General features: G+C 47.3%; 1 protein-coding gene across 1 annotated transcript in view; it reads right to left on the bottom strand.

Annotated features, from left to right (window-relative positions):
- The window catches only part of SAMD7 (sterile alpha motif domain containing 7), a gene marked incomplete at its 3' end in the record, with an annotated part of 136,932 nt that overhangs the window by 13,164 nt on the left and 108,955 nt on the right, over positions 1-14,813 (bottom strand). Inside the window, exon 8 of the mRNA XM_082251695.1 lies at positions 1,488-1,598. Within this exon, the coding sequence (XP_082107821.1) occupies positions 1,488-1,598 (111 nt within the window). The remainder of the gene's footprint in view (positions 1-1,487; positions 1,599-14,813) is intronic.

Raw genomic sequence — 14,813 nt, 5'->3', positions numbered from 1 at the left:
AAAAATGTATGTTTGGGTCACAAATGTTGTCGGTTGTTCATAAATACGTCACATTAAGTCATATAGGTCCACATCAGTGAAATTAATACGAATATTTATACAATTTCAAAGGAAAAATGTTTTGCTTTAAGCAACAGTAATTATTTTCACTCAGGAAACTTACTTACAAAATAATGAAATAAGAGTACAGATAATTGCATTGTGCCTCCTTTAAAAAAATATATATATTTTTCTTTTTTTTTTTTTAATTTAAACATGCAGATTAAAACATAAGCCTGTACTGGTAGAACAAAACTTAAAAAGGTAATAACAATTCTGGCATTTCTTTTTGGAAATGTTGCCATTATATTGTTAGGTGGGAAAACACAGCCCATGTGTGCCATGTGTGACTTGTGAAAGACACATATGCGAAACTATATATGCTAACATTTCTGAACTGTGTATCTGAAAATGCTAGCTGCCTGGCTAGCTGCATCATTCATCGAAAAGCTTCAATATTTACTATTTATTTTCCCCTATTCACCAGCAAGCAGCACGGGACTCTAACTTTGGTTACATTCTCAAAAGGAGATCAGTAATGGCAGCACACATACTTCTCCCAATTAAAAGATAAACTCTAGGCAGAAAATGAAAGTGGTACTGTACTATACTCATTAACAATCATTACATTTATTTTCTTTAGGACCCATTGACATGGCTGTCCAGGGCCATTCACTGCCCAGATCAGCGTATTTCTGTGGCAGGTGCAGCCAGGTTTTTGCGATCAGCTGCAGCCCCTCAGCCTATACAAATCAATGACCGGCTGACAGGTTTCACAGCTGTTTGCATGTAATTGTACATGAAGCAATTACCTGAGATTAGGGACAGATAAACATCCTTGGATGTAAACTGTCTGCAAACAGAGCTGCTCATGTCCCTAACCACATGTAATCCTTCTTTGTGCAAATATATGCAAACATCCGTGGACAGTGTCAACCTTTTATTTAATTGTACAGGTTTCGTGTCCGCAGCTGTTTGCAAGTACCTGGCAGCCACTGCAGAAATATGGTGATCTGCGTGCTGTACGGCCCAGGCCAGGTGTGGGAATGAGCCCTTGAATACCCAAATGTTACACAGTAACAGCCTCTTACAATCCCCTGCACAGCAGAACTTCGAGTACGAGAGGAGGAAAGCAGCACAGGGACCCAATAAATTCATGTGCTGTAGAAAAGAACTTATCACTGTGCTGCTTCTCATTCAGTGCCCATTCACAGACTGAGGATGAATCTATGATGGCCTGGGCACAGTGGAAATGGAATAATGCTGGCTGGTTAAAAAACTGAGGACACCTAGTGGCAGATGGAAGTACTGTGGAGGACAGCTCCTGATTGGAGGTGAGTAATGCAGCAAAAGCTGCTTGTAGCCAAGCCAAATTGGAATTGGAGTCTGTATGATTCCACTTTAACTGTGTTTCATAATACAGCCTTACAGTGGTGTATAACATTTACCTGAGAGCGAATTTTTAGTGCAGGTCCAAGTTTCAGCCCCATTGTATCCAAGAGATGGTCCTCAGTGAGAAGTGGTAAGGTCACTCCATCAATGTCATGATCTTTGAAAACCTAAACACCAGTAAGAGAGAGAGTTGCGACAGGGTTATGAAATGTGCCTTTTATGCAAGTGTGGACTATGACTCACTCATACATATTCCATACTAAAATCCAGGACAGCTGAGACACCATAATCAAAACACAACTTCTTCACTGAAATGTTTCCAATTTCCAGAATATTTTAGAGGAGTGGATGTATTTTATACTGTTGGCAAAAAAGGGAAAACCACTGGAACAGAAATTAAATTGGTAACCGCTGACAGAGAACTAAAAGCTCCCTGTATATCTTACATTTGTACTGAATTACTACTTTCTGGATAGCCTAGCTCACATGTAATGGTAATGATGGCAAGGACTGTAGGGGGCTGTTTGGGGGAAGTATCCAGGGCCGGTGCTTCCACTAGGCAAACTAGGCAGCCGCCTAGGGCACATTGCCACCTAGGGGCGCAGCCATGAGTCGGCACTCTCTCTCCATCATTAATGATCCTTGTGAGCTGAGGGGAGAGGCGGCAGTGGGTGAGGAAGAAGGGACAGAGGAAGATGATAGGTGTCTGGGGCAGTGGCAGAACTACCAGGCCTTGGCTTTTCACCGCTGTTTGGGGGGGCCCCAATAGGCAGGAAGGGAGCCCACCGGAGTGCTGCCTGCATGATGATCCTCTTCGGCTGGAGCTGAGTGGCCTAAACCTCCAGCAGGAAGTGGGTGTCCCCCAAAACAGGGGATCGGGGTCCCGGGGTGTGACATGGAGGATCCCCGGTGTGAAAGGGAATCTGGGTCACCAGGTTTGCCATGGTGAATCGGAGTCACCAGGTGTGACATGGGGGATAGGGGTCACTGGGTGTAACAGGGGTTCGGGGTCACCATGTGTGCCCTGAGGAATTGGGGTCCCTTTGTGTGCCATGGGGGATTGATGTCCCCAGGTGTGACATGTAAAAACATCAGGGTCTCTCCGAGTATGACATGGAGGAACCTCAGGGGGCCCTGTTGTGACATAGAGGAACATTGGGGTCACTGGGTATGACAGCATGACATTGAGGAATATTGGGGTCCCAGGATGTGACATGGAAAAACATCAGGGTCCCTGGGTGTGACATAAAGGGACATAAGGACATGAAGGAATATGGGGGTCACTGGGTATGACAGCAAAACATGGAGAAACCATCAGATCAGGGTCACTGGGTATTACATAGAGGAGTTTTTAATCCTTTCCCTTTTTATTTATTTTTTTTTTTTTGGGGGGGCGCAAGTAGCTGGTCTTGCCTAGGGCGTAAAATAGTCTAGCACCGGCCCTGGAAGTATCTTATGGGAAAGGGAATGTTTAGGGGGATACTCCATAATGAATGCGCCTTATGGGGTATGAAATGTAAAGGAGGCCTTCTATAAGGCAGAGAAGGGGATAACAATGTAAAAAAAATACAAAAAGGGACAGGCAGTGTGGCACAGGATAGGTTCTACTGTATGTATATGGAGAAAAAAATATTTTTCGCTTACGTCCTCCGACAGTCGCCGCCCACTCATACAGTCTTCACCAATGGGGTATTGACTTCCTCTCCTTAGGAGTAGCTAGGCAAAAGACTTGTTAAAACAAAAGCATTTACATAGACACACCCATGGGGGCTGTCCCACCAGTCCAATACCCCTCCTGCAATAGCCATCTCAACTCAGTTTGTCTTCTGCCTAGTTCAGGAGTAGTCAGGCTTCCCTATGCTAAGGCTACAGTCTCAGCCTTCTTCTTCTATTTTATTATTTTATTTTCTGAAAATGTCATTTTTTCTTTGCATTACTAGCTGTTTATTTTGTCAGCGTTAGTTAGTCGGATCTTTGGATGAAGATGGTGTTTGCGGAGCTGAGAATCGGACTGGCGGTCCTGGTTCTCCAGGACAGAGGGTCAGATGGAATCCCAGCCCGCCATTGAGCGTTTAATAGGCTATGTGTTTGCCCTGGCCTCACAAACGACCCATCCCTGTCCTCAGGGATGCAGCCTTGTGAGGTGGCTACCTCACCGGACACATGCACGGTTCGTCCGTGCACTCCTGGTGTCCTGCGTTTTTGGCTGACGGCACTCCCCTGCCATCTGAGGGCGGGCGGTTTCCCGTTTAATGAGGCACCCCGCGCCATTGGGTACAGGTAAGTACACTCTGTGTGGGGCCTCTGTCTGTGGTCTGTGGTGTCCCCTATGTCTGTGCAGTTTTGGGCTCCCTGATACGGTCCCTGCGGGGGTATTTTCCTTCACAGCCAGCACTGTGTGGGGTTTTGGGGGATCCCTCTCCGGTGTCACTTGAGGGCGATTGGAGGTACAGACACGTGCGGCGACCGCTGGGGGGTTAAAAACCTCCAGTCTGCCATTTTAGGTGTGGGCAGCATGTCTGGCTTCACTGTGGGCGCTTGTATAGCATTGTGTGTAGTGTCTTTTGGCGCCTTGCGGCGCCATTTTGTGTGTGGCAACGATCGTTCCGAGCACATGTCGGCGGCCATTTTGCCGAAGCCTCCCATTGCTTTACATAGGCATCCATGTTTCCTTGGCCTGCAGCCTCAGTTCAGTCTCTGCGGTGATATCACTTCCTTCCTTTACTCAGGAACGACCGAATGAGCTGGTAACACTCTCGTGGGCTCTGTCCTGCTGTCCTTTCTTTTCCTCCATTGTGCAATCTTCCTGGCTTCAGTTTGTCCCTGCGGGGGGGTCTGTGTTCCACAGTATTGTAGCGGTGTGCTGCGGGGTCCGCGGCGCTCTTAAAGGGCCAGTACCAAACAAAAAAAAAAAAAAAAAAACATTTTTTCCTTTTACAATGGACTCCCAGGACAGAAAATTCCCGCCAGCCTTGGTGGGGGATTCTAGTTCTTCTGTATCCTCTACTCTGACTAATTTGGCTGCTGTTGTGGCATCTTTGGTGTCCAAAATGGATGTGCTGATGGCTGAACGTGCTGCTAGAAAAAGGCCTAGGATTTATTTTTCTTCTGATTCTGAATGTGACATGGTTGCTGTAGGTAGCGTACCCCTTTCAGGGTCTTGCTCTTCTCAGGACCCGCAAGAGTCTGAGGGGGAGGCGGAGGTTACAGGGGTGGATTCCCCCCCTGGGACACCAGAGGAATGCGCAGCTATGGACGCGCTGATCTCTGCCATTAAAGAAACACTACATTTAGAGGATGAGCCCAATCCTCCGGGCATTGTGTCATCTTTTGGTACACACAGAACCCGCAAGACGGCGCATGTTTTTCCCTGTCCCGCTGAGTTTCATCACACTGTGAATGAGCAATGACGCAATTTGAAACACACCTTCACGGTGCCAAGAAGGTTTCAACTTCTTTATCCTTTTGCGTCTACTACGGTTGCACGCTGGTGTGTGGCTCCTCAAGTGGATCACACGGTAGCCAGATTAAACAAGGCTACTCTGGTTCCTACCGAGGATTCTCCGGTATTTAGGGATCCTACGGATAGGAGGCTGGAATCACTTGCCTGCCACTCCTATGTGGTGGCGGGTTCCATGCTCAGACCTATTTTCGCCTCTGTCATGGTGGCTCAGGCTGTGGCAGATTGGACCAAGGTTCTCAGACCCACGTTTGTGGCTGATTCTGCTCCCCCCACTACCGTGGAGATGGTGGACCAGATTTATCAAGGGGTCATGTATTTGTGCGATGCAGCCTTAAATGAGGCCCCTTTGGCTGTGCGCCTGTCCAGTGTCGCGGTGCTTAACCGTCGACTGATATGGTTGAAGAGCTGGTCGGCTGACCAGAAATCCAGAAACGCGGTGGCTGACATTCCCTATTCGGGGTCTCGCCTTTTTGGGGAATTCCTGGAAGAATTGGTTAAAGAGGTTACTGGGGGCAAGAGCACTCTGCTGCCCCAGAATCCTAAGGGCAAGTCTTTCCGCGGTAAGCGGGGTCCCACCTTTAAACCTAATCAGGGATCCTTTCGTGCCTTCAAGGCACAGTACAAGGGGAAACCCTTCAAAGGCTAGGGTGGCCAGAGAAAACCCTGGGCCGGTAAACAAAAATCCGGCCAAGCGGGTGCGGCGGCTCAGTCCGCCTCTGCCTGAAAGGGCGCCCTCACCCGTTTCAGGGTTGGGGGGACGTTTGGGTGGTTTCCTCCAACCTTGGCTGCTCCGGATTCCGGACAGGTGGGTTCAGGAAATCATTCGATCAGGGTACAAGATCGAATTCCTTTTCGCGACCAGCGGACAGATTTTTTTTCCCTCAAATCTTCATTTGACCCCAGATCGGTTGCAGGATCTTCATCGGGCGGTGCAAGACCTTCTCGACCAGGGGGTGATCGTCCCGGTGCCTCATCGGGACAGATTTCGGGGGTTTTATTCAAATCTGTTCACTGTGCCCAGAAAGGAGGGCAAGGTGCGTCCGATTCTGGACTTGAAAGCTCTGAACCACTTTGTGCGCGTTTGAAAGTTCCGCATGGAATCGCTCCACTCGGTGGTAGCCTGAGTCCGGGAGAATTCCTGGCTTCTATCGATCTGAAGGATGCGTATCTGCACATCCCTATTTTCAAGGGTCATCAGAGGTATCTCCGATTCGCTATCACGGAGGATCATTATCAGTTTGTGGCGTTACCTTTCGGTCTCGCTTCGGCTCCAAGGGTCTTTACCAAAGTGTTGGCACCTGTTCTGGGCCTGTTGCGGGCACAGGGCATTGCGGTATTGGGTTATCTGGACGATCTCCTGCTGAGATCTGTGCGATCTGTCCACTACGGTCCAGACTCTCCAGGAGTTCGGTTGGACAATCAATGTTCAGAAGTCGACCTTGTCTCCATCGGTTCGTCTCCCATATTTGGGAATGATTCTGGACTCTGCTCAAGCAAAAGTGTTTTTACCGGAGGACAAACTCCGGACCCTTCAGAACGAGGTCAGGTCCCTCAGGGACAACTAATCCTCGTCACTCAGGACCTGTATGAGGTCTCTGGGGTTGATGGTGTCAGCCTTCGAGGCGATACCATTTGCACAGTTTCACAGGCGGTCTCTCCAAGTGGATATCCTGGCCAGGTGGGACAGACTACCTCAGTCCTTGGACCTGAGAGTATCTCTGAGTCGCCAAACCAGAATGGATCTCTTATGGTCCCCGGCGCTGTCGGCGGGAAAATCCTTCCGGCCGTTACTGTGGACGGTGATCACCATGGACGCCAGCCTGTTGGGCTGGGGTGGCGTCCTAGGCAACCTATCTGCCCAGGGCACTTGGTCGGAGGAGGAATCCTCCCTTCCGATAAACATATTGGAGTTGAGAGCGATCAGGCTATGCCTGCTCCACTGGTCGGATCATCTTCAGGGCCGTCCTGTACGGGTACAGATGGACAATGCCACTGCGGTGGCGTACATCAATCACCAAGGGGGCACCAGGAGTGCCCGGGCGGCCCAGGAAGTGACCAGCATTCTGTCTTGGGCCGAGACTCATGTCCCGGCGATCTCAGCCGTTCACATTCCGGGTGTAGAGAATTGGCATGCCGATTACCTGAGCCGCCAGACCCTGGACCAAGGGGAATGGTCCCTACACCCGGAGGTATTTCAAATGCTGTGTGCGAAGTGGGGATCCCCGGATGTGGATCTGTTCGCATCTTGGCTAAACAACAAGGTGGTAAGGTTCGTGGCAAGAGCGCGCGATCCAAGGGCAGATGCCTCGGATGCGCTGGTGGTGCCTTGGCATCAATATCATCTGATATATGCCTTTCCTCCGATTCAGTTGTTGTCCAGGTTCCTTCGCAGGTTGGCCTCGGAACCAAATCTGGTGATTCTGGTGGCACCGGACTGGCCACGCCGGTCCTGGTACGCGGACATCGTTCACCTGGCCATCGAGTCTCCGTAGCGGCTCCGTAGCGGCTGCCAATGTGGGAAGATCTGCTGTCTCAGGGACCGATCTTCGAACCTGCTTTACAGTCTCTGGCTTTAACGGCATGGCTGTTGAAAGCCAGGTCTTGAGAGACAGGGGTCTCTCCTCAGAGGTCATTCCTACTTTGATCAAGGCTAGAAAGGCCTCGTCTGGTAAGATTTACCACCGAACATGGAAAGCTTATTTTGCCTGGTGTGAGTCCAGGGGCTTATCTCCTCATTCGTACTCGGTGGCGAGGGTGTTGGCTTTCCTCCAGTCAGGTGTGGACCAAAGCCTTGCGTTGGCCACGATTAAGGGCTATTCTTTTCCAATGCCCTGTGGCGTCTAATTCCTTGATTCGCACCTTCATTCAAGGGGTGCGTCACTTGGCCCCTCCTAGAAGGGAGCCCTTACCTCCATGGGACTTGAACTTGGCCGACCTAACCCGTCCTTTCTTCCAAAAGTGGTTTCGGATTTTCACCTTAATGAGGACATTGTTTTACCTTCGCTTTGTGCGAATCCTAAGCATCCTAAAGAGATTACCTTGCATTCCTTGTATGTTGTCAGGGTGATCAGGGTTTATCTGTCATCGACTGACTCCTTTCGGAAATCGGATTCTCTATTTGTCCTTCCTGAGGGACCTCGGAAGGGTATGGCTGCGTCTGCGGCGACCATTTCAAAATGGATCAGACAGACAATTGTCCAGGCCTATTCATTGAAGGAGCGGGTTCCGCCCTTCCCTGTCAAGGCGCAGTCTACCAGGTCGGTGAGTACGTCCTGGGCCTTTCGGCATCAGGCCTCGGTGGTACAGGTGTGCAAGGCTGCGACTTGGTCGCCAGGGCACACCTTCTCCAAATTCTACAAAATTGATGTTCTGGCATTAGCAGATGCCTCCTTTGGCCGCAAAGTTCTCTGTGCGGCAGTGCCATAGGGGACCCTGGTTTTGTGTGGGTCCCTGGCTGTTGGGGTTGTTTTGCCCCGTGGTTTTTGCTTTCCTGGGTTGTTGCTCCTATTGAGCTTTTCTGTTGCCCAGAAGGTTCCCTTGCTGTTCATGTAAGGTTCCTTTCTCTGATATGGGTACTGCGTTGCCTTTTCTGATGGTTGCGTTTCCCACCCCTCATGTCTACACTGCTTTGGGACATCCCCATTGGTGAAGACTGTATGAGTGGGCGGTGACTGTTGGAGGACTCAGAGAAAGGAATTTTACGGTAAGATTTTACAAAAATTCAGTTTTTACCACTGCCCCTTTTAAATCCTATACATTTAAGTATGCTTCCTGTGCTTTCAATATTTTTAAAGGGTCATTATGGCTCCGTTCACATATTGGCGTCCCAGGTTGCGGGCAGATTTGCGGGATGCCTGTTGCCCAAAAGAAGTCCTGGGATTCTGTTTGTGAGATTTTACTGCGATTCATCAGGCGAAAATCGCGGCAAAATCGTTCCGAATTTGGGGTGCCATTGGACGTGATGGAAATTGCGCGGGCGTCCTGTGATTTGCTGTGATTCTGGATCGCGGGCAGAATCGCAGTGATTCTTCCCACGATCCAGGATGCCAATATATGAACGAAGCCTAAACCCACATCATTAAAAAAAAACTATCCATAAATGCTTTATTTCATGCTGTTTATACTCACTCAATCACTGTGGGATTAATTTTCTGTATTCTGCAAAAAACCCAGTTGATACTGCTGTTCTCTGTCTCTCCCTCCTGTTCATGTCCCTACTGCAGTTTGGGATTTTGCAGAGTAGTGTTGGCAGCTAGTGCACACACAGTTTTCAGTGTATTTCTACCCTGAGCATTTCCTCCCTATCACATATGAGCAGCCGTATGACTATAGAGTCACATATTTGGGTGTATACACTAGGGATCGACCGAGATCGGTTTTTCGTTGCCGATACCTATATTTTGGCCGTTGCATATCGGTATTGGCCGATATGGGCTATTATTTTGTACATTTAAAGTTTTGAAAAATAAAGACAATTTTTGACACAATTCTGGTGTTTAATGCTTAATGGCTGGCTTTCTGGCACCCTGTGGTGAGTGGCTGGCTGGCACCCTGTGGTGGGTGGCTGGCTGGCTGGCACCCTGTGGTGGATGGCTGGCTGGCATGCTGTGGTGGGTGGCTGGCTGTCTGGCACCCTGTGGTGGATGGCTGGCTGTCTGGCACCCTGTGGTGGGTGGCTAGCTGTCTGGCACCCTGTGGTGGGTGTCTGGCTGTCTGGCATGCTGTGATGGGTGGCTGGCTGTCTGGCACCCTGTGATGGCTGTCTGGTACCCTGTAGAGTGTGGCTGGCTGACTGGCACCCTGTGGTGGCTGGCTGGCAGCCTGTGGTGGATGGCTGGCTGGCTGGCACCCTGTGGTGGGTGGCTGGCTGGCACAGGGAATGTGGGGAGCTGGCTGGTTCAGGGCCTGTGGGCGGCTGGCTGGTACAGGGCCTGTGGGTGGCTGGCTGGTACAGAGCCTGTGGGTGGCTGGTTGGCTGGTACAGCAGTGCCTGTGGCTGGCTGGTACAGGGCCTGTGGGTGGCTGGCTGGTACAGGGCCTGTGGGTGGCTAGCTGGCTCGCTGGTACAGTGCCTGTGGCTGGCTGGTACAGGGCCTGTGGGTGTGGGTGGCTGGCACCGGGCTGTTGGGGGTGGGTGTATGGCTGTGATACACTCCTGCGAGACTAGTCCTGACTCCAGACGAGGCTGTCCAAGGCGAGGGAGGCAGCCTAAGAAGGCAGAATGACGTCACAAAAATATCGGCAATATCGGCTAGCCCCGGGGCCGATACCGATATATCGGGGAGAGTGCATATCGGCCCTCGATATATCGGCCTTGCCAATAATCGGTCGATCCCTAGTATACACAGTGGTAAATGACAGCCCATTCCATCCCTTCTCCTCCATGTCCTCTAAACAGCTCTACATTGATTGATGGAGGATTTTCCTCCCTGTTATTCTAAGACACAGGCTGGAGAGGCGTAACACCTGTGACTGGCAAACAGCCCACACCATGGTATTGCCAAAAAGTAATAATGATTTGATTTCAAATATAGATTTGTATGACAATTTAAAACAGTTTGTTGATAGATATTAAATATTGACTTTTACGCTGTATTCCAAAGACTGTTTATTTTTTATTTTGAACATGTGACCAGTAGCAGAGGACTAGAAGCTTCTCCTACCACTGTTTCTTTTCAGACAGGCTGGGAAAGAGCTGAGTCATGTGATAGCTGTATATCAATTAAGAAAAAGGTATTTTCATTTTAAGTTTTTTTAAATAACCACTTCTGGACTGGAAGGTTTTACCCCCTTAATTACTAGGCCATTTTTTGCAATATGGCACTGCAGTACTTTAACTGCCAATTGCCCGGTCGTTCGACGCTGTACACAAATAAAAGTGATGTCCTTTTTTCCCACAAATGGAGCTTTCTTTTGGTGGTATTTGATCACCTCTGCTATTTATTTTTTTTGCGCTATAAACAAAAAAAGAGTGACAATTTAGAAAAAAAAAACAATATTTTTTACTTTCTGCTATAAAACATTCCCAATAAAAAAAAAAAAAATTAGAAGTCAAATTTTTTCATAATTTTTTTAGGCCAATATGTATTCTGCTACATAAATTTGTTAAAAAAAAATTACTAGTAATGGCGGCGATCAGCTATTTTTAGTGGGACTGCCATATTGCGGCGGACAGATCGGACACCTAACCATTTTTGACACTTTTGGGGGGACCAGTGACATTACTACAGTAATCAGTGCTAAAAATATGCACTGTTACTGTGCTAATGACACTGGTAGGGAAGGGGTTAACACCAGGGGCGATCAAAGGGTTAAATGTGTCCCTAGGGTAGGGGTCTTCAAACTATGGCCCTCCAGTTCAGGAACTACAATTCCCAGCATGCCTAGTCATGTCTGTGAATGTCTGAGTTTTACAATGCCTCATGGGATGTGTAGTTCTACAACAGCTGGAGGGCTGTAGTTTGAGGATCCCTGCCCTAGGAGGTGCTTTCTAACTGTGTGGGGGATGGACTTGCTGGATGAACACAGAGACCTGTGTTCCTAAATAGGAGGAACACAGTATCCCTGTGTTTATCACTGACAGAACAGCTGTCTGTTGTGTTTACATCAGGCAGTCCGTCGTTCTATCTCCATGGGGAGCGATTGCGTCTGCTGGACCCACTGATTGGCTCCCCCTGTGGCCAGTCAGTGAGTGCGCTCCCCTACTAGCTGTAAGCTGTAAATGACGTACAGGTATGTCGTTTTGCAGGACAGAGCCGACCTGCCGCCGTATAAGTATGGCGGCTGGTCGGAAAGTGGTTAAAATAATTACAATGCCATCATGCACAGACAGAAAGAGAAGGCATAATGTAAGGTTTAACCACTCCTGGACAGGAAGGTTTTACCCCTAGATAATTAGGCCATTTTTTGCGATACTGCACTGCATTACTTTAACTGACAATTGTCAGTTACAGTAATGCAATGCGATGCTGTACCCAAATAATTTTTTTGTGCAAAAATAGAGCTTTCTCTTGGTGTTATTTGATTACCTCTGCAATTTTTATTTTTTGCGCTATAAACAAAAAAAAAAAGAGTGAACATTTTGAAAGAAAAACCCAATATTTTTTACTTTCTGCTAAAAAAACACAGCCAATAAAAAAAATTGAAAAAATCTCATAGTTGTGTTTGTTATGACTATGCTGTCTCTATTTTTGCATTGTACTTTGAGCCACCTTTGTTTTGGCTTCTATATAGGTTATTTATATACCTTTGTTTAAATAAAGAATTTGGAAAAAAAAAAAAAAACTGTAAAAAAATCTAATTTTTTTTTCATCAATTTAGATCAATATGTATTCTGCTACATATTTTCGGTAAAAAAAAAAAAAAATCCCAATAAGTGTATATTGATTGGTTTGCGCAAAGCTTAGGCCCCTTTCACACAGACGGACCGTTCAGATCCGTCAGTCAGTTTTTTTGGCGGACCTGAACGGATGCCTCATGTATCTCTATGGGGCATCGGATGTCAGCGGAGACATGTCTGCTGACATCTGATCTGATCCGTCAAACCTGGACGGATAGAAACCCTATTTTCCATCCGTCCATCGGATCAGGTGAGAACGGACAGGTGGTCTGTTCCCATCAGATTCTCCCATAGAGAGCAGCGGGACCTGACAGTTGTGTTTCCGCGCACAGCGTCTACAAATGATGCAATATTTTTATAGCATTTTTATTGATTGATTTATTTATTTATGTTTACTAGTAATGGCGGCGATCAGCAATTTGTGGCAGGACTGTGACATTGCAGTGGACAAATCGGACATCTAACTGACATTTTTTAAACTTTTGTGATAACAGTGACATAAATACAATGATCAGTGCTAAAAAAAAAAAAAAAAAAAATGCACTGCACTGACACTGGCAGGGAAGGGGTTAACCACCCTGGCGGCAATCCCTAGTGTGGCTCGGGGTTAATTTTCAGTACCAAAAGCGGTAACCCCGAGCCACACTTGGGATTACCCTGTAGTGATTACTTACCTTGTCCCTGCGATCCCCTGATGTCCTCCGGCTCTGTCCTCCGGCCGATGCTGGCATTCGTCTTCCGGGTTCCCTTCCCTGCTAGCGCCGCGACGCGGGGGGACCGAACTGGACAGGAATTCCAAAAAAATAAAAACAAAAACCACACATACACATTGTAATACATTGTAGTCTGTCATGATTCCATAACTGTGTGAAACCGTTTCACCTCAGTTTTGTCCCTAGTGATTTGTCCAGTGCCCTGCCTGCACTTTTAGTGTTCTTTCTGCCTGGAAACGTGAGAACGTCCATGGTGTCCAAAAAGCCTTCCTTTAGGTCAAAAGCGGTTTAAGACCAGCTAGAAAACAGCGATAGTGATTTGGAAATACTTGAAGAATTGAGCGATAGTGATTCGTGGGGAAATTTATCATCAGACACTGAAAGTGACGATAGCGACAATTCGGCGACTGAGCCCAGTGATGTGCGAACTTGGTGCTCTATTGACTGCGGTTCGGATCAGGCAGCGCCCTCAAGATTCCCATTTACTGGAGCACCTGGCATGAAAGTAGACGTTGAACAGGACAACCCCTTGGCATACTTACAATTATTTCTGACTGATGAGGTTATTGAAAAAATAGTTACTGAGACAAACCGGTACAAAAAGAGCAACAATTGGCTGCATCAGAAGTTTTCAAGAAGCAGATAGTGGGAACCAGAGACCAAAGATGACATTTGGAAATTTCTGGCCTAATAATACTTTAGAGAGTGGTGGTGAAACCCCTGCAGAAGTGGTATTGGACAACTATTACATGGCCACAACTATTACAATTGCCATTGTCATCCTGCACCAAAACTAAAGAAAATTTGGGAAGCATCTCAAATGATTCTAAAGAATTTCCAATGCCAGAAAGAGACATCAGCATAGTCGAAAGTCTAATGGCATACAAGGGAAGGCTCAGCTGGGTAATATACATTGCATCAAAGAGTGCACGATTTGGGGTAAAATCCTACATGCTATGCGAATCGTCAAATGGCTACATTTGGAATTCATTTGGAATTCAGTCATATACACTGGAAAAGGAACAAAATTCAATCCAAAATACAGCAACTATGGAATGGAAACATCTTCTGTTCTTTCACTCATTGAGCCATTGCTAAATCAGGGCTATTGTGTAACAACTGACAACTTTTATTTGTCTCCTGAACGTTTGGCAATAAGAAGCTGAAAACTGGAGAAATGGTTGCCTGGCAGAAAGGCAAAATGATGGCACTGCGATGGCATGACAAGAAAGATGTGTGCCTAATGAGTACAGTTCATAATACCTCCACTGGTATGGTACCCACGAAAGGTGAGAAAGAAATTGTGAAGCCACAACTAGTGATAGACTACAATAACACCATGGGAGGTGTCGACAGAGCTGATCAAGCAATGACATTCTACCCATCAATGAGGAAACAGCAAAAGAAGTACTATAAGAAGATCTTCAGACATCTTGAGCAATGCTTGTGAAATGAACACATTCTGCTCCAAAAAAAAAAGTGACAAGCCTGTGATTCATTCTGACTTCATTTGGAAAGTTGCCGAACGTATCTTTATGACCCACCAAACACCATCAATGGCTGTGAATAGTGCTGGATGTTGTGCTGTTGGCGTTGTCAACCCGGAATGCCTGACTGCTCATCACTTCATGGACTACATCCCACCAACTGAGAAAAAGTCAGCACCTACAAGGATGTGCGTGGTTTGTTGCTCGAAGCGAGATGACAGTGGAAGGAAAATCTGAAAGGAAACAAGGTTCTATTGTCCCAATTGTGACATCAGACTTTTTGCAGTCCCATGTTTTAAAACGTTTGATATCCAGGATGTTTATTAAACCAATATGCAGTGTCTAGTATTACAGTGATAAGTAATATTGCACCCTTGTTT

Source organism: Pelophylax lessonae, assembly GCF_965119305.1.
Source record: "Pelophylax lessonae genome assembly, chromosome: 3".
Lineage (NCBI taxonomy): Eukaryota > Metazoa > Chordata > Amphibia > Anura > Ranidae > Pelophylax > Pelophylax lessonae.
This window is presented reverse-complemented; position numbering and strand designations above follow the sequence as displayed.